This window comes from Kogia breviceps, chromosome 12 (genome assembly GCF_026419965.1).
Source record: "Kogia breviceps isolate mKogBre1 chromosome 12, mKogBre1 haplotype 1, whole genome shotgun sequence".
Taxonomy (NCBI): domain Eukaryota; kingdom Metazoa; phylum Chordata; class Mammalia; order Artiodactyla; family Physeteridae; genus Kogia; species Kogia breviceps.
Genome location: NC_081321.1, coordinates 23527208 through 23550246, shown reverse-complemented (window position 1 = coordinate 23550246; position 23039 = coordinate 23527208). Strand labels below are relative to the sequence as shown.

Here is a 23039-nt window from a genome sequence, read left to right as displayed (position 1 = left end):
TCCCACACCAAGCAATTCTCCGACACCTGCTGGGTGTCCTAGAATTCGATTCAGTCCTGACACTCCCTACCTGGAGTTAGCATCAGATCCGCCCGGGGAAGGGCTTGGTTCTACAAGACTGCCCCACTTCAGACACCAGTCGCAAGTACTGGGTCCCCAGGTTACCCCCATTTATTTCTGACCTGGCTACAAGCTGTGATAATTTGCAGTAATGGCTCACAGAACTCAGAGAAACACTTACGTTTACCAGTTTATTACATAAAGAAGGGTATGATAAAGTGTACCGATAAACGGCCCGGTGAAGTGATGCACAAACTAAGGTCTGGAGGGTCCTGAGTGCAGAAGCTTCTCTGTCCCTGTGGAGTTGAGCTGCATCACTCTCTGGACATGTTGACGTGTTCACCAGCCTGGAAGCTCTCCGAACCCCATAGTTCAGGGAATTTCATGGAAGCTTCATCACGTAGGCATGATGGATTATTAACTCAGCCTCCCTCACCTATGCCCTCCCTGAGGATGAGGGTGGGGCTGAAAGGTCCAAGCTTATAATCGCACGTGATCTTTCTCGTGACCAGCCCCCATCCTGAAGCCATCCAGGAGCCCAGTAAACGTCACCTCAGTAGAACAAAAGACACTACGATCTCCCAGGGAATCCAAGGGCTTTAGGAGCTCTGTGTCAGGAGCCAGGGCCAAAGACCAAGGGTGAGAACAAAAGGTGCTCCCCGTGCTCTTATCACTTAGGAAATTGCAAGGAATTTACGAGCCCAGTGCCAGGAACTTGGGGGCAGAGACCAAATATTAAAACAAAAGATGTTCCTAGCACGTTTATCACTTCGGAAATTACAAAGGTTTTAGGGTCTCTGACCAGGAGTTGGGATGAAGATCGAAATATATATTTCTTACTGTATCACAATATCACATATATATGTATATATATTTTTGAATACTTTTCTGGTTATTTCCTTACAGAACATTCCTAGAAGTGGAATTTTTGGCCAAAAGTTGTGTAGTTTTTAAAGCATTTGATACACGTTGACAACCTAGAGACCTTTCAGTTTGGGCACCCACCTACCACATATAAGAGATTGCCTGTTTTCTCTCATTGAGACGGGTGTGAATGAATTTTAAATGCATGGCTTAGCTGGTCTGGAAAACTCAGCCTGATGAAGTGAGAAACAGTGTAACATCAACCTCAGGGGGATGGGCTGTCAGGGAACTGCACCCCCCATTCCCCGAGGATAGGGACTTGGTCTTGTCCTTCTCACAGCTCCGCCATCCTGAGCTTTCTGATTTCCGGCAGCTCTATCGGCCTGTGGGCGTCCTCTTGTACCGGAATGGGAGGGACGCTGTTCTCCCTTCTTTAGCTGGACCTGCCAGTCCCCTAGTTCACTGCCCTTTCCTCTTTCCTTCTGAATGAGGTATTTCACACCGGGCTCCTATCTTAAGGATCTTGAGGTGTGCACAGACTCATGGGTCTGTCAACACAGCTGTCTGGAATCTTGCATCGGAGCCCTGGAGTTGGATCCCTCACAGCAATTCATTTTTCCAGGCGTAGTTAGGACCGTGATTACTTCAGTGAGAATGAAAATTGAGTTGATTAAGTGACTATGACATTTAGATTCATATGTCCAAATAAAGCTTGAGATGTTTCAAGTTCTGTAGGTTAAAGCTGTGTATGAATCAAATCAAGTGTTTAGAATATGCATATGCCATCGCTAAAGTTGACTTTTATTTTGTTATTTTTATTTTTTTTCGGTATGCGGGCTTCTCACTGTTGTGGCCCCTCCCGTTGCGGGGCACAGGCTCCGGACGCTCAGGCTCAGCGGCCATGGCTCACGGGCCCAGCCGCTTCGCGGCACGTGGGATCCTCCCGGACCGGACCACGAACACGCGTCCCCTGCATCGGCAGGAGGATTCTCAACCACTCCATCACCAGGGAAGCCCCTAAACTTACCTTTTTTTTGCGGTACGCAGGCCTCTCACTGTCGTGGCCTCTCTTGTTGCGGAGCACAGGCTCCGGACGCACAGGCTCAGCGTCATGGCTCACGGGCCCAGCCGCTCTGCGGCATGTGGGATCTTCCCGGACCGGGGCACGAACCCACGTCCCCTGTATCGGCAGGCAGACTCTTGACCACTGCGCCACCAGGGAAGCCCTTCATGTCCTCTTAATGCTGGAATAAACATAAGCCACTGTCAATCTCATCCTCCATTTCTTTTTTCTTTTCCTTTTTTTTTTTTTTTCTTTTGTGGTATGGGGGCCTCTCACTGCTGTGGCCTCTCCCGTTGCGGAGCACAGGCTCCGGACGCGCAGGCTCAGCGGCCATGGCTCACAGGCCCAGCCGCTCCGCGGCACGTGGGATCTTCCCGGACCGGAGCACGAACCCGCGTCCCCCGCATCGGCAGGCAGACTCTCAACCACTGCGCCACCAGGGAAGCCCTAAAGTTGACTTGTAGTTTCTTAATTGTTTTGGGCAAACAGGTGGTGTTTGTGTAGGAGAAGCAGATCAAGAGCGTGAGAATAAAGATGTGGTATTACTGTTTTAGGAAACTGGGCTGGAGTCTAGACAACTGTAGGTAGTACCACTTAGGGTGTGTGCGCTCTCCCAAGACAACCATTCCCTATACAATTGTATCTTTTCTATAACCCTGCAGACTCAGTTGGGGACATTCTGTCCTGCTTTTAAATTAAAGGCTACCTTCAGAGTCTCTCTGTTGTGCATTTCTGTCTTAGGAAAGTGTTTTTTAAGATGTTGAACAATTAATTTCCCTTCTCTTTGTGGTTCTCTTTTTAGTTTCTTTGTCGTAATCTAGAATTTAGATTCTGAGATCTATAGGAATTTATGTTTGAAAACATTTAATACAAATTCTGAAATGCTATGTTCTTTCTCACCCTTATAATTTCTGCTACAGCTGGTAATTGTGGATAGGTGCCCTGAAGATGCCTTGTGACGTGGTAATTAGCGACGATTCCTTGTGCATAGTCTGAAAGTTTGGTTCCTGGTGGCACCGTGGGTGAGAGAACACAGTCATGCCTGGTTTGTCTCAACCTTGACCGCGGCCGCAGTTTCCTGGTCTCTTTCTCATCCGTGGTGGCCATGGCTCTGACCCACAGCACTGTGGACTTGCCTCTAACTCTCAGCTGCTTAGGAAGAGGTGGCCATGATACTGGGGGGCGTTTGCATCAGCCAGGGAGTGAGGGAAAAAGGGGTTGCATGCCTGTCTGCCTGCCTTCTCAGTGAGGCCACAGCTTTCTGAAGTAATATTGTATTGCATTTGCAGTGACTTCTGCAGATAGCAAAATTTTTAGATAGGAAAAAAATTATACTCAAATGTACAGAATCACCTGATATTGGGAATCATTTAAAAATAATCAATTGAATAACTTATCTTTTAAAATGATGGATTCCCTTTGCTTGTGCTTATGTTCTGTTTGTAGCTAATTCAGTTTTTGTTTGTTTTTGCAGGCTAAACATCTTCTTGACTGGCATGAACCCATTCTACTTTCATGCAGTAAATGTCATTTTACACTGCCTAGTGACCCTTGTGCTGATGTACACCTGTGACAAAACTGTCTTCAAGAATCGTGGACTTGCTTTCATTACGGCATTGCTTTTTGCTGTGCATCCCGTTCACACAGAGGCGGTGAGTGTCATTGGAACTCAAATAATGAAGCAAAAAAGTGATCCTTTTCCCCTGTCGAAACCATGTGAATTTAAAGCTCTACTAAAATGTTTATCTTTATAAATGAATCATTCTCCTTGACACCTTTTCTTTCTGAATGTTCAAATGGCCTTTACTGCACCTTCAGGATTTCACTGCTTTTCTAAATAACCACTGTTATTATTACAGGTGGTAATAAATGACCACAGTTCCTTATTTGCAGAAAATTTAAGTCCTAATGTGTTTTAAACAGCAAGGGACATTTGGAGATACTTTTGCTGAGTCATTGTTTGTGCTCTACAATTTTTTAACCTTTTCTCACTCTGCTTTATGTTTATAATATTCATGATGCAGAGCTGTAAGTGCTAGGCGGGAGACTGTAAAAAGTTGAGCTAACATTCTTCAAGTTAGACACATTTAGGAGACTTACCAAAAGTTTTCCAAGTTATTTAGTATGAATTGTAGTTATTTGGTGGATAATGAGAAATTTATTTAGAAAATATAGTTTAGATCTGTGCTCTTATTTAAAATGTGGACTTAATCATGCACCAGGATGGTGTCATCCAGCTACCTTGTTTCACATCTCAGTAATCACAGTTGGTTTATTTCATGTGTGTTGCTAGGGGTGGATGAAGACTTTCCAAGGGGTATGTGGGTACCACAGTTTTAAAAGAATTGTTTCCAGAGGCTCAGATTGCATCTGGACACTTTCCTACAGTTCATATCTGGCTCTGAGTGCACACCTGGGGGAAAGGTGTCAAATTGATTCTCCTCTCCCTGTTCCCCTTTCAATTGCCTTTTTCTTATTTAAAGAAAAATAAGGAATGTCTTGCATACATTTACTATGCCCCAGGGGTACAAACAGGCACCTTACAATGAAATAATTTGATATATTGGTGTCAGTTAAGTCTCCTTTAATTAAGGCGTCATAAACCCAAAGTAGGGCTTCCTGTCTTTTTCTGTCTTCACATATTTCTGTGAGGAATGCAGCATGGCATTAGAAATAGGCTGTGGTGGCCTGTGAGATTCTGGTTGTCATGGGGATGCATAATATGTTCATTTGATCTGACACAAGAAGTCTGATTTGGCCAATTGGTTTAATAATGAGGAATTGTTAGGCCATATGATGGACGTTTGCCACAAACAAAATTCTAAATCTGTAAGCTCAAGATTTTGATACAAGTGAGAGTGAGTGATAAATAAGAAAATTATTTTTATAAAAAATTACTTTCTTGGGGGTTCCCTGGTGGCGCAGTGGTTGAGAGTCCACCTGCCGATGCAGGGGACACGGGTTCGTGCCCCGGTCCGAGAAGATCCCACATGCCGCGGAGCGGCTGGGCCCGTGAGCCATGGCCGCTGCGCCTGCGCGTCCGGAGCCTGTGCTCCGCAACGGGAGAGGCCACAACAATGAGAGGCCCGCGTACCGCAAAACAAAACAAAACAAAAATTACTTTCTTAATGGTAGTTTTCCCAGCCCTTTCTGGGTATTTTGGACTGAACAAGGTACCTGTAAGTGGAAGACTATTGAGTATAAGTAATTGTAATAGTCCTTTGCAAAGTCTCGGTCAAGCCTTTTTGCTGTACTTCTGAGAAACTGTGAAAGCAAACAAACTAGTAACAGGTAACTCTAATGATGGGTACACTTCATTTATTTGCTTTCAGCCAGATTAAAGGAGAACCTGATAGAATTGTCAGCTGGTAGATCATTAAACATTATGCAAGATGATAGATCACTCCGATTTTTCAGATAACTTGGGTGTTCAAAGAATTAAGTCACTGTATAACATGGCTACTTCTGTCCTCATTTATGTGAGCAGTGTTTAAATACAAAAGCTACGGATAGAACTGATGCCACATGCTTTCTTATTCTAACAAAAAATAATATTCAGTCATAGATAACTGAATTTATTAGAAAGAAAGCTGCTGCAACTGTATTATTAAGAGGTGTATTTTTTATATTTAATAATTATTTATCATTTTTTCTAACTTATGATGTATTTAATAATTGAAAATAATACTAATTGGACTAATAATACAAAATTGAAAATTCAGCACTTAAGTGTTTTGATCACAGGAAATTTTAAAAATAAATTTAATTGCATATGTATTTTTACTACAGCGAGATAATAAATAGAATATTTTAAAATGTAACTATAACACATTAAGAAAAAATGCTGAGGGGGAAATAAAATGGAAACATGAGTTTAAGGGGAAAGGGTGTAAAATGTCTATCGTTTAAAGAAGAGCCTGGGGCTTCCCTGGTGGTGCAGTGGTTGAGAATCCGCCTGCCGATGAGGGGGACACGGGTTCGTGCCCCGGTCCGGGAGGATCCCACGTGCTGCGGAGCGGCTGGGCCCGTGAGCCATGGCCGCTGAGCCTGCGCGTCCGGAGCTTGTGCTCCACAACGGGAGAGGCCACAGCAGTGAGAGGCCCGCGTACAGCAAAAATAAAGAAAGAAAGAAAGAAGAGCCTAGTATTTGTGTAAGGGGAACATGATGAGCTTCAAATTGCTGTGGTATGTTTCAGGTGCATTTGGTACATTTAAAGGAGTAACATTATGGCGTTATGTTAAAATGTCAGTTTCTAAAATGCACAGGAAGTTAGATTCTTTGAATTATTTAAAATTATGATGAAAAATTTTAGATGTGAATTTTAAAAGATGAGAGCAATGCATACGTTTTCAATATGATTGTTAGATGAAGAGAAATAATCAAGGACCACTACTCCTAGCCATATAGAATATATGACACCAGGTCAGTGGCAATGTTTTGTTTTTTGGGGTTTTTTTTTCGGTACGCGGGCCTCTCACTGTTGTGGCCCCTCCCGCTGCGGAGCACAGGCTCCGGACGCGCAGGCGCAGCGGCCATGGCTCACGGGCCCAGCCGCTCCGCGGCATGTGGGATCTTCCCGGACCGGGGCACGAACCCGCTTCGCCTGCATAGGCAGGCGGACTCTCAACCTCTGCGCCACCAGGGAAGCCCAGTGGCAATGTTTTAATCTAAGCCTGTCGACAATATTATGTTTCTGACAAATAATTTCTTAAGTAGAGTTAAAAATTCGTGCTTAGAGTGTCTTGGAGAAAATTTTTGTAGGAAAGAACAAATGAGTAGAATAAGAACAGTCCTAATTCTGTGCTTGCAGAGAGGGAGAGCATAAAATGCAGGTAATCTCAGGCAGTGTGATCATGAGCTAGCTGGAGTTCTAAGAAAAAAGGAAAATCCTGTTAGCAAAATGACCTGTAAGAAAGGGTTTCACAAATACCATATGCTAACACATATATATGGAATCTAAAAAAAAAATAATGGTTCTGAAGAACCTAGGGGCAGGACAGGAATAAAGACACAGACATAGAGAATGGACTTGAGGACATGGGGAGTGGGAAGGGTAAGCTGGGACAAAGTGAGAGAGTGGCATGGACATATATACACTATCAAATGTGAAATAGCCAGCTGGTGGGAAGCAGCTGCATAACACAGGGAGATCAGCTCAGTGCTCTGTGACCACCTAGAGGGGTGGGATAGGGAGGGTGGGAGGGAGACGCAAGAGGGAAGGGATATGGGGGCATATGTCTACGTATAGCTGATTCACTTTGCTGTAAAGCAGAAACTAACACACCATTGTAAAGCAGTTATGCTCCAATAAAGATGTTAAAAAAAAGGTTCAAGCAGCTTTTGTACTACTAATCGAAAAAAAAAAAATCCATGGTAACACAATTATGGGGACAAAGGAGCCTGAGAGCTAGACATTTATTTAGGGAAAAATCTTAAACTATTTGCATTCACAAGGAGATGGGGGAGGCATAAGAAGGCAAAGAAATTTGACCTATAAACTACACTGGAAAGTAAAATCAAGAGACTGTTATTTAATTACAGATATTAGTTCAGGCTTTTAGAAAGGAGGGCAGAGAAATAGAGAAAAAGAAATGTGTGTTATGAAAACATAGTGATACATTATTTAAGAAAAAGAAAAACAGACCATAATGTGATGAAAGAGGGAGTTAGTAGGATGTGTCTCCTCTTTGTTAAACAAGAACAGAAATGAGACCATAAATTAATTACAGCAGGAAGGATGGAGGGCTTCAACTGGGGGGGGGAGGGTTTAGTTTAAACGTGTTGATATGATTAAGGATTTGCCTTCTTAATTACGTAACCAACAAATTGTTAAATGAGTGCTTGCTTAGTGAAGGCCCTCTGCTAGGTGCCAAGGGGGTATGTGGGTGGGCAGTGGGGTCCCTACCCACAGTTTGTTCATAAGCTCCTGGAAAAGCCAAAGAGCATACACGTAAATATGTACAAGACAAAGCAATATGGTGTAATAAAACTGAAATTCCAGCGAAGGGAAAATTTATTTCCAGTTTAAGTAGAGAGGAATAAATTCATTTATTTATGTAATTTTTCAACAAATATTTGAGTGACTATAATACAGTCAACAGTGCAGGGCTATAGCAGTGAATAAGGTAGACCTAGTGCTTTCCTCATTGAAGGCCTTGTGGTTCTTGATTTTCCTGACAGTATATTTCTTGGGAAATTTACGTTTTTCTGAAACCCGAGTCATGAGAAAAATCAGTAGAGAAATTGGGAAAATGGGGAAATCATTGTAATTCTCCTATGAGAATTAAAATTTAACAATCATCATAGAGACATTACTGTTTGAAGGAATGCACTTATGTCAAGTCAAAAGCAAGAGCAGGAAATGCTGACACATGGAGTTGAAGGTTAGGGTTGACGTTTCCACAGCTGGGACAAGAGTACTTGGGAGAAAATTGGTCATGATCTAATCAGCCAGTTTGGCTTTCAGCTGTTGCCATGTGTTAAGTGTGCATTCCTGGCTCAGTCTGCTACCAATAGAACTCATTTTGCAGGTAAAATAATTAATAAATGTAATAGTGATAGTCCAAGAAATAACGAGTTTTGGGGGCAAATTAAGTCCTTACTTGGCAGTTTCCACATGTGATTCTGTTAAGCCTGCTCGGAGATCTGAATGTTACATTATTTGAATTCTACTCAATTATGTTCACTGATTTTCTTCAAATGTTTGAATATTTGTTAAAGGAATACAGTTCCCAGGTTACAGCTACCTGCTTGGTGACGGAAACCTGAAGCTTAAGGGAAGAAATACATGCTCTCCATCTCTTTGCATTTTCTTTTGTGTGTGCGGTAGGCGGGCCTCTCACTGTTGTGGCCTCTCCCGTTGCGGAGCACAGGCTACGGACGCGCAGGCCCAGCGGCCATGGCTCACGGGCCCAGCCGCTCCGCGGCACGTGGGATCTTCCCGGACCGGGGCATGAACCCGTGTCCCCTGCAGGCGGACTCTCAACCACTGCGCCACCAGGGAAGCCCCTCTTTGTATTTTTGACCAAATCCTTTTGTACTTCCCAGCACCCTAGGTTCAGCCTACATTGTCACGGGATCAAGCCCAAGGGGTGCCAACTTGATGTTCCATCTTTGCTTCTTGTTTCCCACTCCCAGCCCCTTTTCATTTATTTCATGCTCTCATCACTTTAACCTCCCCTTCCAGGAACACCCAGTATGCTTTCAGGACTCTCTTTCCTCTGCTTGGAATGCTTCTGCATTCCCTCTCTGGCCCAGGGTTCACATCCCGATGTCTTGAGTCTCCTGAAGTCCTCCTTGCTTGACCTTTAAGTCCCAGTGCATAAGGCCAGCCTTTCCACGAAGCCTCTCCAGATCCTACAGTCCAGATTAATGCCTCCAGTCTTGTCATGGCAGTGACGTCTCCTTTGTACAATACATGCAGTTTCCTCGTAACCTCTTAATACCCTCTTTGACTCCTCCCCAGATGTTAACTGCCTGGGGCAGGTTTTATCCCTCCAGCTGGCATAATACCTGGCAAATAGGAGGCACTTGTTAAATGTTTGTTGACCAGCGTGAAGCATGCAATTACTGAGCAAGATGATGTTGACAAATTGCCTCGCTGTGTGGCTAGTCTGGACAGATAGTAGTTGATGACAAGCGCCTTGTTTTTAAGACACTAACCCCCTTGCCCCAGAGACTCCAACCTAACAGGGATATAGAGTAGGTGTTCAGTGACTGCTTGCTGGTTTGGAGCTGGCAGCAGAGTCTCTCGGTGTTAGCATTGACATTTCAACACCCTCTCTGAGCTCCTGCTCCAAGGGCCACTCCATCCTTCAAATCTGGGCACGTCCAGCTGGCACACGCTGCTACTGCTGCTGCTCTTTCCCGGCAGAGCTAACTGACTACAGTTTGAGAAGCAGGGCTTCAGGCGCCTTGAAGGCGTTAGTTATGCTTTCCTAGCTTGTGACTGCCTCATTGCAGCTTGCCACACCCAATGTCAGCTTGCGAGCCTTGCCGTTGTCTGAGTTGCCCACCGCACTCGTGCTGTGATGGGTGTCCCCTGGGCCCAGACGCCTGGGCCTTATCCCAGGACTTTGTTGCTGGAGAGCTGGGTTCTCTGTTTAACCTCCCAGAGGCCTTGCTGGTGATGCTGAGCTCAGCGCTCAAAGGGGCGGTGCTGTAGCCTGAGTAGGCCTGGGCTTCACAAGTGAACCGTGTGCAGTGGTCGCTTGACGTACCGTGAGTCCGAGCTGGGCCTTGACACGGAGGTGAGACCACACTGTCACTAATAGACATACTGGATTATCTAATAAAGTTAACATAAAATAGCACACATGTAAACCTTAAAGTAAAAAGGTGGTTTCCACACATCACGCAGAAAAACCCATCTCACTGTTAAGAGTCTCACCCCCTTTCTCTGCAGGGAAAAGGAAGAAAGCAGGGCATCAGCAATGAGTGGGCACTTCGTACATATCATCTTACTTATTACAACAGTAACGTGAGTTAGGGGGTGTAACACTCATTTTAAAGGTAACAAAACCAAATCTCAGAACTTAAAGATAACAAAGTTGAGTCTCCCTCAGGTGGTTAGAGGAGCCTGTATTCAAGCCTTGGATGGTCTAGCTCAGCGGTCCGCAACCTTTTTGGCACCAGGGACTGGTTTCGTGGAAGACAATTTTTCCACAGACCTGGGGTGGGGGATGGTTTCAGCATGATTCAAGCGCATTACATTTACTGTGCACTTTATTTCTGTTATTATTCTGTTGTAATATATAATGAAATAATTATACAACTCACCGTAATGCAGAATGAGTGATAGCCCTGAGCTTGTTTTCACTTTCCACTCACTGATAGTGCTTTGATACGAGTCTGCAAGCAGTTGATTTCTTACGGTCTCTGTGCAGTCAGACCTCTCCGCTAATGATGATCTGTATTTGCAGCCGCTCCCCGGCGCTGGCATCACCACCTCAGCTCCCCCTCAGATCATCAGGCATTAGATTCTCACACGGAGCGCGCAACCTAGATCCCTCGCATGCGCAGTTCACAGCAGGGTTCGCGCTCCCATGAGAATCTAATGCCGCCGCTGATCTGACAGGAGGCGGAGCTCAGGCGGTAATGCGAGCGATGCGGAGTAGCTGTAAATACAGATGAAGCTGCGCTCGCTCGCCCGCTGCTCACCGCCTGCTGTGCGGCCCTGGTTCCTAACAGGACGCAGACCGCTACCATCCGTGGCCAGGGAATTGGGGACCCCTGGTCTAGCTCCATGTGTGTGTCATTGCCTCTCCTTTACGACTGCAAAATTTGCTTGTTATATGAAGATATTTATAGGTATCTTTCCCAGAAGTCTATTTTCCACTATTAATTGTTGATTGATTCTCCAACACACCATGGGCTTCAGGTCTTCTATGATTTGGGTAAAGGCTGTTTTCTGTGCCTGAATGTCAAGTCTGTTCATTTCCCTTGCAAATTCTTCCTCATATGTGACCTTTTCTTTGAAGCATTCTTTGAACCATACCCTGTTTTTTTCCTTTACAGTTTTATGTCCTGGATTTCAAAAAAATTAAGAGAAATGTAAACGTTTTGAGTAGTGAAATAATACAAAGATTTATAAATAGCCATCTGTCCCCACCCTTCTTCCATTTCAGTCCCTTTCTGAAGTAACACAATAAAAAAAAAAATTTCAAGCTTAAAAAATGTAGTGACCGTATACTCTTTATCCAGAGTCACCAATTTTTAACATTTTGCAGCATGTTTTATCATCCATCCACTCTTTCTCCTTCAATATATAAAAATATTACTTGTTATCTGAAGCATTTGAGAGTAGGTTGCATAATTCATGCTCCTTTACACCTTAATAATTTCATTGTATATTTTCTAAAATCAATGCCATTAGTCACTGTTTCTTTTCCTTTTTTTTTTTTTGCCGTACGCGGGCCTCTCACTGTTGTGGCCTCTCCTGTTGCGGAGCACAGGCTCCGGACGCGCAGGCGCAGCGGCCATGGCTCACGGGCCCAGCAGCTCCGCGGCATGTGGTATCTTCCCGGACCGGGGCACGAACCCGCGTCCCCTGCATCGGCAGGCGGACTCTCAACCACTGCGCCAGCAGAGAAGCCCAGTCACTGTTTCTTTTTAGCCTCTTTTAGTCTTAAGTTTTGAACAGTCACCAGTCTTCAGTGTCTTTCTATTATATTATTTATATCTTTAAATGTAATTTAAAATTTATATTAGGATTATATATAATAAACAGTGTTATTAATATTTGTCTTAATATTGTAATTGACAATGGTTTATCATTTATTGCTGTCCATATTTATTATGATGTTCAAATTGTTGCATATTTGGTCAGTGGGAGCCCATTGTTACTGGCTTCTGTGTCCATGTACCTGTCATTTTCTGAGCACTTACTTTCTGACATGAGAAGATGATCCAAGTGCTGTTGTATCTCCCGAGTCTCAACCCTGGAATCAGCCGCTTCTCCAAGGGGCCCATGTTCTCTTTAGTGGAGCAATGGCCTGTGGTTAGTACCAGGATGGCTCTTTGCTACTGGGGTATTTTGCTTTCAGACCTTTTTGGTGATGTTGCTAAGAAACACATAGACGCATGCACGTATACTCACACATAGCGATGATGAGTTCATACTCCTTCCCATTCTTGTATTTTTTTCCTAGTGCTCTGTAAGGATCCTCTGTTCCATTAGCACTCTGGTGCCCAAAGACTAGCACAGTGTCCAGAACTCAGTCATTGCTCAAAAAACTATTTTTGAAAAAAAACAGTAATGAATATACTTTGATGCTGTGAATTGATCTTCAAAGAAGAAAGGTTAAAAATGAAGTTAAGGGCTTCCCTGGTGGCACAGTGGTTGAGAATCTGCCTGCTGATGCAGGAGACACGGGTTCGTGCCCCGGTCCGGGAAGATCCCACGGGCCGCGGAGCGGCTGGGCCCGTGAGCCATGGCCGCTGAGCCTGCGCATCCGGAGCCTGTGCTCCGCAACGGGAGTGGCCACAACAGTGAGAGGCCCGCATACCGCGAAAAAAAAAAAAAAAATGAAGTTAAGCATGAAAATCTTGCCCATTCCTTCCTCTTTTTCTCCTTCTTTAAAATTATTATTAAATATAACCAGAAGTGGTTAGTCATATATCAGAATTTAAAGAATAATGTGTTTTCTAATTTATTATTCCTTTCATTCCTCTGAAAACAAATAACATTTCTGTAATGGGTTTCTGAAAGTGGTTTTCTGAGGTTTTTATTTTTTCACACTTTCTAGGTGGCCGGAATTGTTGGCAGAGCTGACGTGTTGGCATGCTTGCTGTTTCTGTTAGCCTTTCTCTCCTACAGTAGGTATGTATGGCTAAGAATGTCCTTATCTATTTACAGTCATGCTGTCCCCTGGGAGTTTCTGCTGTGTGTGTGTGTGTGTGTGTGTGTGTGTGTGTGTGTGTGTGTGTTGACTCTGCGCTCCTGCCTGAGAGAGGAGGCAGGCTTCTTGGCAGTGAAATGCCCAGTGAGCTTCCTGGAGACCTGGGATCGGAAACCCTCTCCTTACCAAAAGCTAGGCTGTTCTCTTTTCCAGCCGCGTTCTGAACCATGTCATTAAAAGGATTGCTCTCCCAGTGCTGGGAAGATAAGCTCTTGCTTCTTGATTTCTCTTACTTGTAGTTTCTTACTGAGAATGGAATTTGAAACCTTAGCTCTGAGCCAAAATATACTGGTTCTAGTCCTCTCTTCTATTTAACTATGATATGTTTAATTTCTCCTTTTCATTTTGGTCCTACGTTTTGTTTTGTTTTTTTTCCTCTTTATTTTCCTCATTAAAGTAGCTCAAAGCTTAAAATAACAAGGCTGAATTGAAAGTAGTATTTCTCAACTGTGATTTTCCAATTTGCACATCCTTTCATCAAAATACAGAAGCTTCTTGCTTTGGTGGACTGAAAAACAGTAAAACAATTTCCCATTATATTGCCCCTTTCCCCCTAACTTGATCAGATTCTCACCTGAGTCATGACATATTCACTTAGGGAAAGGGGTGGGTAAAAAAATGAATGTAGGGCTTCCCTGGTGGCGCAGTGGTTGAGAATCCGCCTGCCGATGCAGGAGACACGGGTTCGTGCCCTGGTCTGGGAAGATCCCACATGCCACGGAGCAACTAAGCCCGTGAGCCATGGCCGCTAGGCCTGCGCGTCCGGAGCCTGTGCTCTGCAACGGGAGAGGCCACAACAGTGAGAGGCCCGCATAACGCAAAAAAAAAAAAAAAAAAAAAAAAAAAGAATGTAATGGGGGCAGGTGACGCGGAGGGTGGCCCAGGAGAAAGGGGGCCAGTGAGCCACATTGCCCTGCTTCGTGGAGGGATGCCTGGTTAAGGATTTGTGAACCTTGATCTCTGGGTCAGTTCATTGGCCTATAATCTTATAAAACCCAGTGACTCCAAGGAACACTGTTCTAAACCAGTGGTTCTCAATAGGGGGCAAATTTGCCCACCTTGCCCCAGGGGGACATCTGCAATGTCTGGAGATACTTTTGCTTGTCACAACTGGGGAGGCACAGCTGGCACATGAGTAGAGGCCAAGGATTCTACAGTGTGCGGGACAGCCCTTGTAACGAAGAATCATCTTCCCTAAAAATACCAGTAGGGCTGAAACTGAGAAACCTTGTTGTAAACCAGTTTAGACCTTGGGTCAAAGATGGACTGAATTAAGCTTTATGAAGTTTTGCTTTAAGGCCAGAGTCTCTTCCTAATATAGTACCAGGCTTCTAGTCCTGGCTTTGTAATCTCCCACTGCATTGCTAGGTATATAAAAGAGTGTTGTGAAAATATTAAAAATATAAACCCCAATTCAACAGTTGTTTCCTATTTGCTCTGGTGTTACAACAAGATTAATAATCGCTTTTGAGTTTGAACTTGACCTCTCAGGCTTCTTCTCTGCGTTGATAAATTTGAGAACGTGAGTGGGCCCGCAGCATGTCCATATCCGTGCGATAATAAGCCACAGTGTTACAGCTTTCTCTTGTGCAGGCCATTCGCACTTCGAGTAATTTTAAGCTATAAGCCAGCTTCGGAGAAAAAGCCTGCCTCCTGCAAATCTGGCATATAATTTAGGTGATTGTTCCAAGACATAACAATAAGGGTAAGACGTCACCACTTCAGATATGTTGGCCTTCAGAAGAGTAGGAGCAAATTGGTGTGCCATCTGCGGACAGAACAGTGGAATTTCTTGGTGTGGTGCTGACTCTGTTTTGTAAGGTGAAAAAAGACTTTACAGCAACTGGAGGGTTTTAGAAAATCCCTGCTGGAAATTATGCTGAGAAAAAAGAAAAGCTTTACCTAATACGTTCTCATGAAAAATAAATTTAAAACTACAGTTTAGAAACTAATACAATGTTGTAAATCAGCTGTACCTCAATTAAAAAAAAAAATACCAGATTAGCCAGAAGAAAAGAAAAAGACTAAAACATGTGTATTTTCATCACAGAAATGATGATTGTGTTATGGTATATATCCACGGATTTCTTTGTACAGAAGCATATAAAATACCTTCACAAAAATAATAATAATGATAAACACGTAACATGTAATAAGTCATTTACTGAACCTTCCCTACAACACTGTGATCCCATTTCACACATGAGGGAAACTGAGGCACAGGGAGGCACCTGACCTGCCCCATGTTACCCTGTTAGTTAACAGCAGAGCTGTGATTTGAACCCAGGGAACCTGGCTCCAGAGTTCATCATGCATGGGGCTTAGTAACCTGTAGTAATCACTTAAAATATATTCACCTAAACATCTTTCCATGTCACTAAATACATCTCTATGGTAGCATTTTATATGGCTTTTTAGTGTTCCTTGGTTATATGCCATAATTTATCAGAATTTATATATGCCTTAATGTAAGTACCACATTCAGCATTGTTGGACATTTACTTTTTTCCTCTTTGCAAACTTTAAATAATACTGTGATGAACATTCTTGAAGAAATCTTTGCTCACCTACTTACTTAGAATACAAAGAAATTGGTGCTAGATCTTACCTTTAAAAAGGTGGTTATTTCTTAGCAACCCACATTTCTTCTTAGAGTAAAAGCAACTCAACCTTGTTTTTCAGGAGTGTGGACCAGTGTTGTGTTGGGGGACGCTTCCCTCCCAGGGCTTCTCCCTTCTTCCTGCTACTCAGTCTGTTTCTGGGGACCTGCGCGATGCTGGTGAAAGAGACAGGCATCACCGTGTTCGGCGTGTGCTTGGTTTATGATCTCTTTTCTTTATCCCACAATCGTGATAAATCGTAAGTCATTTTAAAGTTTTGCTGTCAAGCAGTCCATGATGTGCAGAGAAGAGTTGCTTAAATCAATAGTTTTCAAGCTCTCCTTAAAAAAATAGAGGTATAACATTTTGTTAAATGTAACCTCATCCTAGACTATCATATAGTAAGGCTTGTTTCCTTAGGATAAATGCATTATATATGTTGAAACTCTTCACACTTTTATGAAAATCCACGGGGACTATAAAGTTTCTGTGAGCCCCAAATTTGGAATTGAAAAGTATCAATGCTAATTGCAAGTTTATATTGCCAGATTGTCTTGGTTGCATACTACTGAGAAATCTTGATTCACACAGTGGAGTTAGTTACTAATGGTAACAGTTTGTTAACAGCTTGTCTTGAATCTCTGCCTTCGAATGCTAAATTAGAGTCGATTACTTGCTCTAGGGATGATGCTTTTACCTAAGAGTTTTGGAAGGGGCCTTTTGGAATTCCACAGAGGGCCAGTCTGAACCATACAGGAATAATGACACGTCATATTCAAGTTAAAGAACAAGTTTATTTAGTAGCCTATTTTCATTAAAGAAAATTAAGGTACATTCATATTATCCTGTGGATTATAGGTGATAAGAGTGACTAAGGCATGTTAAAAGTTCAAGTGCAGGGGCTTCCCTGGTGGCGCAGTGGTTGAGAATCCGCCTGCCAATGCAGGAGACACGGGTTCATGCCCCAGTCCGGGAAGATCCCACATGCCCCGGAGTAACTAAGCCCGTGAGCCATGGCCGCTAGGCCTGCACGTCCACGGGAAGTTCAATTTTATATAATTTTCTTCCTCTATCAAATCCATAATTACTAACAGTTTGACATGCAGACACTATTTTTCACTAATTATAAGGCCCTTACATTTGAACTTTTAATAAGTGTAACTGATTTATTCTCCGGCCTTGTCCGATGAAGAATTTTATCTTAAAAAAAAAGTCCTGTCTTTTTAGCCCATTCCCTGCCTGCTTTTACTTCTTGACGTAAAGATAAGAGCAGTCCTACAGCAAGCTGAGATGAGTCATTAAATTCTGATCACCTCCCTGCCTGGGCGTACTTGGAGATAATTTAAATAGACTTTAGTGCTCTGTTGGCTCTCTGTAAATCTCAGAGGCGTGTAAAAGGAAGGAGCCCAGTTATCATTTTGATCCAAGCTCAAGCCAAGAAAGCTGTGAGCCAAAGCACCTCCCCTAGGCTTATATGAGAATGCCTTTCCTCTGTATCCTCTCCACCCGGGGCAGTAATTGCCTTGCTGACCTTACTATTTAGAGAGCAGCCAATCCACCCCTCTGGCTTTCCTCTTTCTTCTGGCATCCTCTCTGTATCTGCCTCCCATCGTCTTTCTGCTTCGCTCTACTGACAGCAGAAGATGTGGCAAGTGCCTGCAGACCCTTGCCTTTGGTTCAGTCCAGAGATGTTTTAACCTCCTATCGACTGAAATAAAGCACACAACTTGTGGGTTGAGAATTATGTTTTATTTGGGGACGTTATAGCCTGGGAAGGCAGCCTCTCAGATAGCTCTGTGGGACTGTTCCAAAGAGGTAAGGGAGGAGCCGGGATATATGAGCTTTTGCTGAAGAAAAATTTAAAAACAACTATATAGTCAAAACTCAAAAGATTAGTGCTAATCACAAAAAATCAGGCATCTCAAGTTAATGGTTTCAGTGCTTTTCTATATATGGGAAGATGCAAGAGTCTGTCTGGGCTCATTAAAATTGTTCCTTTGATATGCATCTCAACTCTCTAGGCTCAGGATCCTATTTTTCTCCATCCTGAATTCCCCTCAGGGCGCACCTTCCAGGCGGGCTGCAGTGGCTGATAACAGGGTGGCAGGCAGCATTCTTGTTTACGCTCATCTTTGAAGTCATATCTCCTCTGGTCTTAGGTCTCTCCAGCCCATGGTCGCTAGACTCCTTTTTTCTTCATCTGGTCACTGTTGAGCTAGGCTTTTTTCAAAGAGAATACTTGTCTTTTTTATTCCTTTAGTAGTTGTTCTTGACCTTCATTATACCAAACTGCCAGAAGTTCTATTCTATGAAAACAACGATACTGCTGATATGTAGCTTGGGTGTTGCATAGCTCATAGTCGGTGGGGTTTCTTTGTTTGTTTGTTTTAGTAACTTGTAGCTCTCACAACCACCAGCATCTCTGCATAGGTGGAGGCATTCGTTCTTTCCGCCCACTTAACACATGCTCATTCTGTGCCTGGCCAAGAATAAGACAGTTAAGATTCCTTCCCTCAAAGAGCAATACTGGGGGAGACAGTTACATAAGTAATTACGGGAGTAACTGAGTACAGTTGTGAAAGTGGTGAGAAGGAACTGAGAGCAGGTAACAGGGAGACTTGGTGGATAACAGTACCTTTTGAGTGCAGGCCGTGTGCCAAGCACTGGACCACGCCATTTACAGGTATGAAGTCACTGATGGCTCACAACAGCTTTTACCCTCGTTTTACAGAGGAGAGAATTCGGGCAGGCATAGAAAGTAACCTCTCCAGAGTCACCCATCCCCTATTGGGACTTCTATCTGTGTGACTCCAGAGCCACGTGGTTACCCCTGAGCCTCCATGGAGCGCACAGGACAGGGATTTGGAGACCCCCCCCCCAGGGCACCTGCAGCTCAGAGCCTGAGCTCACATTCGTACCAGGAAACCAGCTCAGAGAATCTGTGTGTGTTGGGGGGCCCTGACCCCTTGAGGATCTCACAGAATCGTGTCCCCTTTTCCCAGAATAACGTACACACAAATTCTTATCTGCTCATTTAGAATAAACATCTCGGTACTAGGTTGTTCTTGAGGTCTTTTCATTGTGTGATTCAGGCAACAGGAAAGAAACAACAGAAGCCAAGTGTTGGAAGCTTCATGAAGAGCAATTTATTCCTAAATTTTAAGATTGGGCCACACGAACAGAGTTAGATTTCTTTTATTTGACATCACCTTTAGGAAGAAACATTTTCAGTGAAAGAGCTGCTCCTGAAAGTTCAATTTGTTTCTTTTTTAAAAATTAGCATATAATCGCCAACATGCAGAGGATAACTGTTCCCTGACCCCAGTCCCTACCCTCTCTCTAGAAATAACCATGATCCTGAATTTGGCATTTTTCATTTCTAGGACGGTTTGCTTGTTATTACTTCATAAGTATATACCAATGAATATCAAATAGCATTGTTTACATACTTGCAGACTTTTATAAGTGCTGTCACTTGCTTTTCTTTTCATTTAACATTGGATTTTGAGATCCATCAGTGTGGATACATGTGGCTATAGTTCATTCATTTTAACTGTTGTGTAGTATTTAATTATCACAATTTATCCATCCTTCTGGATTTTGAATTTAGGTTATTTTTACATTTTTGGCTACTACATAGCATGCTGCAGGAAACCTTTGTGTGCACGTACCTCCTGGGGCATAACCACAGAAGGGTTGCTGGGGCCACAGACGGATACACGTTCACTGTGTTGATCTCACTGTGAACTGTGATTTCACTCGTTCAGTGTGAGCAAGAGACATTGCTTTTGAAATGACTGGAGTGCAGCAGTGGATGAGAACCCCCTCTGTTCCACATCCTCCCCATCACTTGGTACTATCCGACTTTAAAATTTTTGCCCAGCTGGTGGTTATGAATTATATCATCTCAGAAGATTCATGAAGGAAAATGTGAGAATACATTGGGGTGGATCAGCTGTGAACAACATTTCACAAGATCAGAATCATGTAAATCCCGAATATCACTTCAACTGAGTTATGAGAATTCAAATCATATTTATTATGAGAGAAATGTATGTGGAAGATGAGAAGAGAAGAGGGCGGTTGTGAATGTGCGTGCGTGTACGTGTGTGTGTGTGTGTGTGTGTGTGTTTTGGTGACCACGTCAAAGGGACTGAGTCCTCATCTTCTATGGTAGCAAGTCAGTAAGACAAGTTCTAAAATTAGAGATAATATTATAATTTAATCTTATTTTAAAAATACTGTGATGAATACCAGCAACAGAAGAGCTAAAAGGCTTGTGGACGGTTGCTTCCATGGAACAGGGCTCGGCAATGGGACAAGGGGTTGCTGTTCCTTGTTGCAGGTCTTGTCATTCTGTCTGACCTTTGTTTCCCCTCCATTCCGTGCACAATTAGGAGCAATGGGGTCGTCCATCAGCGCAGCCCACAGCGGCCCGGGAGCTCCCTGCCCACCGCACCGCCGGCGCACCCTCTCCGGGAGAACGGGAAGCAGCAGCGGTTCCCTCACAAAGGAGCTTGGGGTGGCTGCCGCACTCCATTGCCACCTGAACCCAAGAGCAGTGGGTTCCCTGTGTCTCCTCGAGTTGTGTGGTCCTTGATGAGGTACTGGGCTGTGCTCCTCCACCTTGCGTGTTTTCACCCTCCAGCATCACCTGTTGCAGGGGGAACGCTGGAGAAGTGAAGCACCCAGTGGGTTCTTTGTGACACCCGCCCACACTTGTTTCCCTCTTTCTTTCTTTTTCCTTCCCCATCTCCCTTCCTCCTGCCTCCTTCCTGCTCTTATTCTTTCCCTTCCTTCCTTACATTAGATCAGATGAGAAAGGAGTAGCTGGAAGAAGCAAGTAGAAGCCCTGCCGTGTCTGCCGTTATTTGGAAGAAGGGGGTGAGGCTCTGAAGCCTCCATTAAGAAGTGCAGACTGGGCTTCCCCGGTGGCGCAGTGGTCGAGAGTCCGCCTGCCGATGCAGGGGACGCGGGTTCGTGCCCCGGTCCGGGAAGATCCCACGTGCCGCGGAGCGGCTGGGCCCGTGAGCCACGGCCGCTGCGCTTGCGCGTCCGGAGCCTGTGCTCCGCAACGCGAGAGGCCACGACAGTGAGAGGCCCGCGTACCGCAAAAAAAAAAAAAAAAAGAAAAAAAGAAAAGAAAGGTGTGTAGGGCTTCCCTGGTGGCGCAGTGGTCGAGAGTCCGCCTGCCGATGCAGGGGACGCGGGTTCGTGCCCCCGGTCCGGGAAGACCCCACGTGCCGCGGAGCGGCTGGGCCCGTGAGCCATGGCCGCTGCGCCTGCGCGTCCGGAGCCTGTGCTCCGCAACGGGAGAGGCTGCAGCAGTGAGAGGCCCGCCTACCGCAAAACAAAAAAACCACAAAAATCCCTGCCCTTATGGAGCTTATATTCTGACAGGAGAGAGACAACAAAACAAAATAAGTAAGTTATATACTATATTAAAAGGTGTTAAGTGCTCTGGAAAAAAATAAAACAGGACGAGAGAGAGGATTTGGGAGGAGGGAGAAATGCAAAGTGCATGAATTAAGATCCTGAGTTCAGGGCTTCCCTGGTGGCACAGAGGCTGCGAGTCTGCCTGCCGATGCAGGGGACGCAGGTTCGTGCCCTGGTCCGGGAAGATCCCACATGCCGCGGAGCGGCTGGGCCCGTGAGCCATGGCTGCTGAGCCTGCGTGTCCGGAGACTTTGCTCCGCAACGGGAGAGGCCACGGCAGTGAGAGGCCCGCGTACCACACACACACACAAAAAAACCCAATAAAACGGCAGACATAGTGCTGCTTCCCTGATGGAAGAGGCCTGAGCATCAGAGAGCAGGCCCCTCGGCCTTCTGGGGGAGGAGAGCCCTACCTTCTGCTGTTCTGGCCCTCCCTGCCCTTGCTTTGTGATAGGAATTTATTACAGCACAAGTATGGGAGGAAGCCCAGGGGACACTGCCTCTCAGAAGTGTTTTTGAGGGTACAGGAAAATCTTTTTTTTTTTTAATCTTTCTTGGAGGATAATTGCTTTACAATGGTGTCTTCATTTCTGCTTTATAACAAAGTGAATCAGCTATACGTATACATATATCCCCATATCCCCTCCCTCTTGCGTCTCCCTCCCACCCTCCCTATCCCACCCCTCTAGGTGGTCACAGAGCTCCGAGCTGATTTCCCAGGCTACAGGAAAAACTTTAAAACACAGGATTTTCTCTCTTTTTGTAAATCTTTTGACCTAGCCATGAAACTTAACATAGATTTATCAGAACTCATTAAATTGGCTTGCCTCTAAAATAGGTCAAGCCATGGGCAAGTCAGAATTTAATAAAGATGGAAATTTGACTCATACTATTAACAGTTCAACAGCAGATTGCTATTCTTCTTCTTCTGTGCAGTCCCAGAAAACTCCCTCTTTTCTGGGTCTTTGTTTCCGATGATTCCTGTGGAAACCTGTCTTTTGGATCATGCTCCATTTATTTATTCATCAGCAAAGATCTATTGAGTGTCTACCACGTGCCTGGCATGTTCCAGGCACCAGGGATGTCCTGGTGAATAAGGAAGACAGGGTCCTTGCCCCTGTGTATCTTCCCTTCCAGTAGAGGAGGACACACACACACTAAGGAACCAACAAAGAATGAACAGTGTGGTGGAGAGTGGTGGGTGGGCCTGGCTGGAGCAAATCCACGTTGGTTGGTCAGGGAAGGCCCACAGAATCCTCGTGGATGCGCGGAGAAGCTAGCCCTGCTCAGATCTGGGCACAGGGTTCCAGACTTGGGGTAACGAGCAAGTGGGGTTTGGAAGGGGTGAGCTCAGGGGGTGGGCAGTCCCAGATGGGGAAGGGTGTGTTGGCCGTGGAAGTGAGTTTGGATTTTATTCTGAGTGGAAAGAGGAGACTTTGGAGGGTTCTGTTTGTTGTTGTTGTTTGTTTAATGTGGAGGAAAATGGTTATATTAAGAATGTTCACTCTGGCTTCTTGTAGTGGATGCTTAAGGGGCAAGAGTAAAGCAGGGAGACTTTCATACAGACTGAGGGGAAAAGAAAGGGTCTTGGCCGAGGGTGATAGAGACTGAGGTGG

General features: G+C 44.5%; 1 protein-coding gene across 8 annotated transcripts in view; it reads left to right on the top strand.

The window, feature by feature from the left end:
- TMTC1 (transmembrane O-mannosyltransferase targeting cadherins 1) overlaps positions 1–23039 on the top strand; it is a 256132-nt gene that overhangs the window by 16390 nt on the left and 216703 nt on the right. For 4 of the 8 annotated variants that reach the window (XM_059080111.2, XM_059080110.2, XM_067008958.1 and 1 more), the window contains exons 2-5: positions 3462–3639; positions 13235–13308; positions 16070–16246; positions 20385–20591. In XM_059080111.2, the coding sequence (XP_058936094.1) occupies positions 3462–3639; positions 13235–13308; positions 16070–16246; positions 20385–20591 (636 nt within the window). The remainder of the gene's footprint in view (positions 1–3461; positions 3640–13234; positions 13309–16069; positions 16247–20384; positions 20592–23039) is intronic. The other 4 variants (XM_067008959.1, XM_067008961.1, XM_067008963.1 and 1 more) reach the window with 1 other exon arrangement.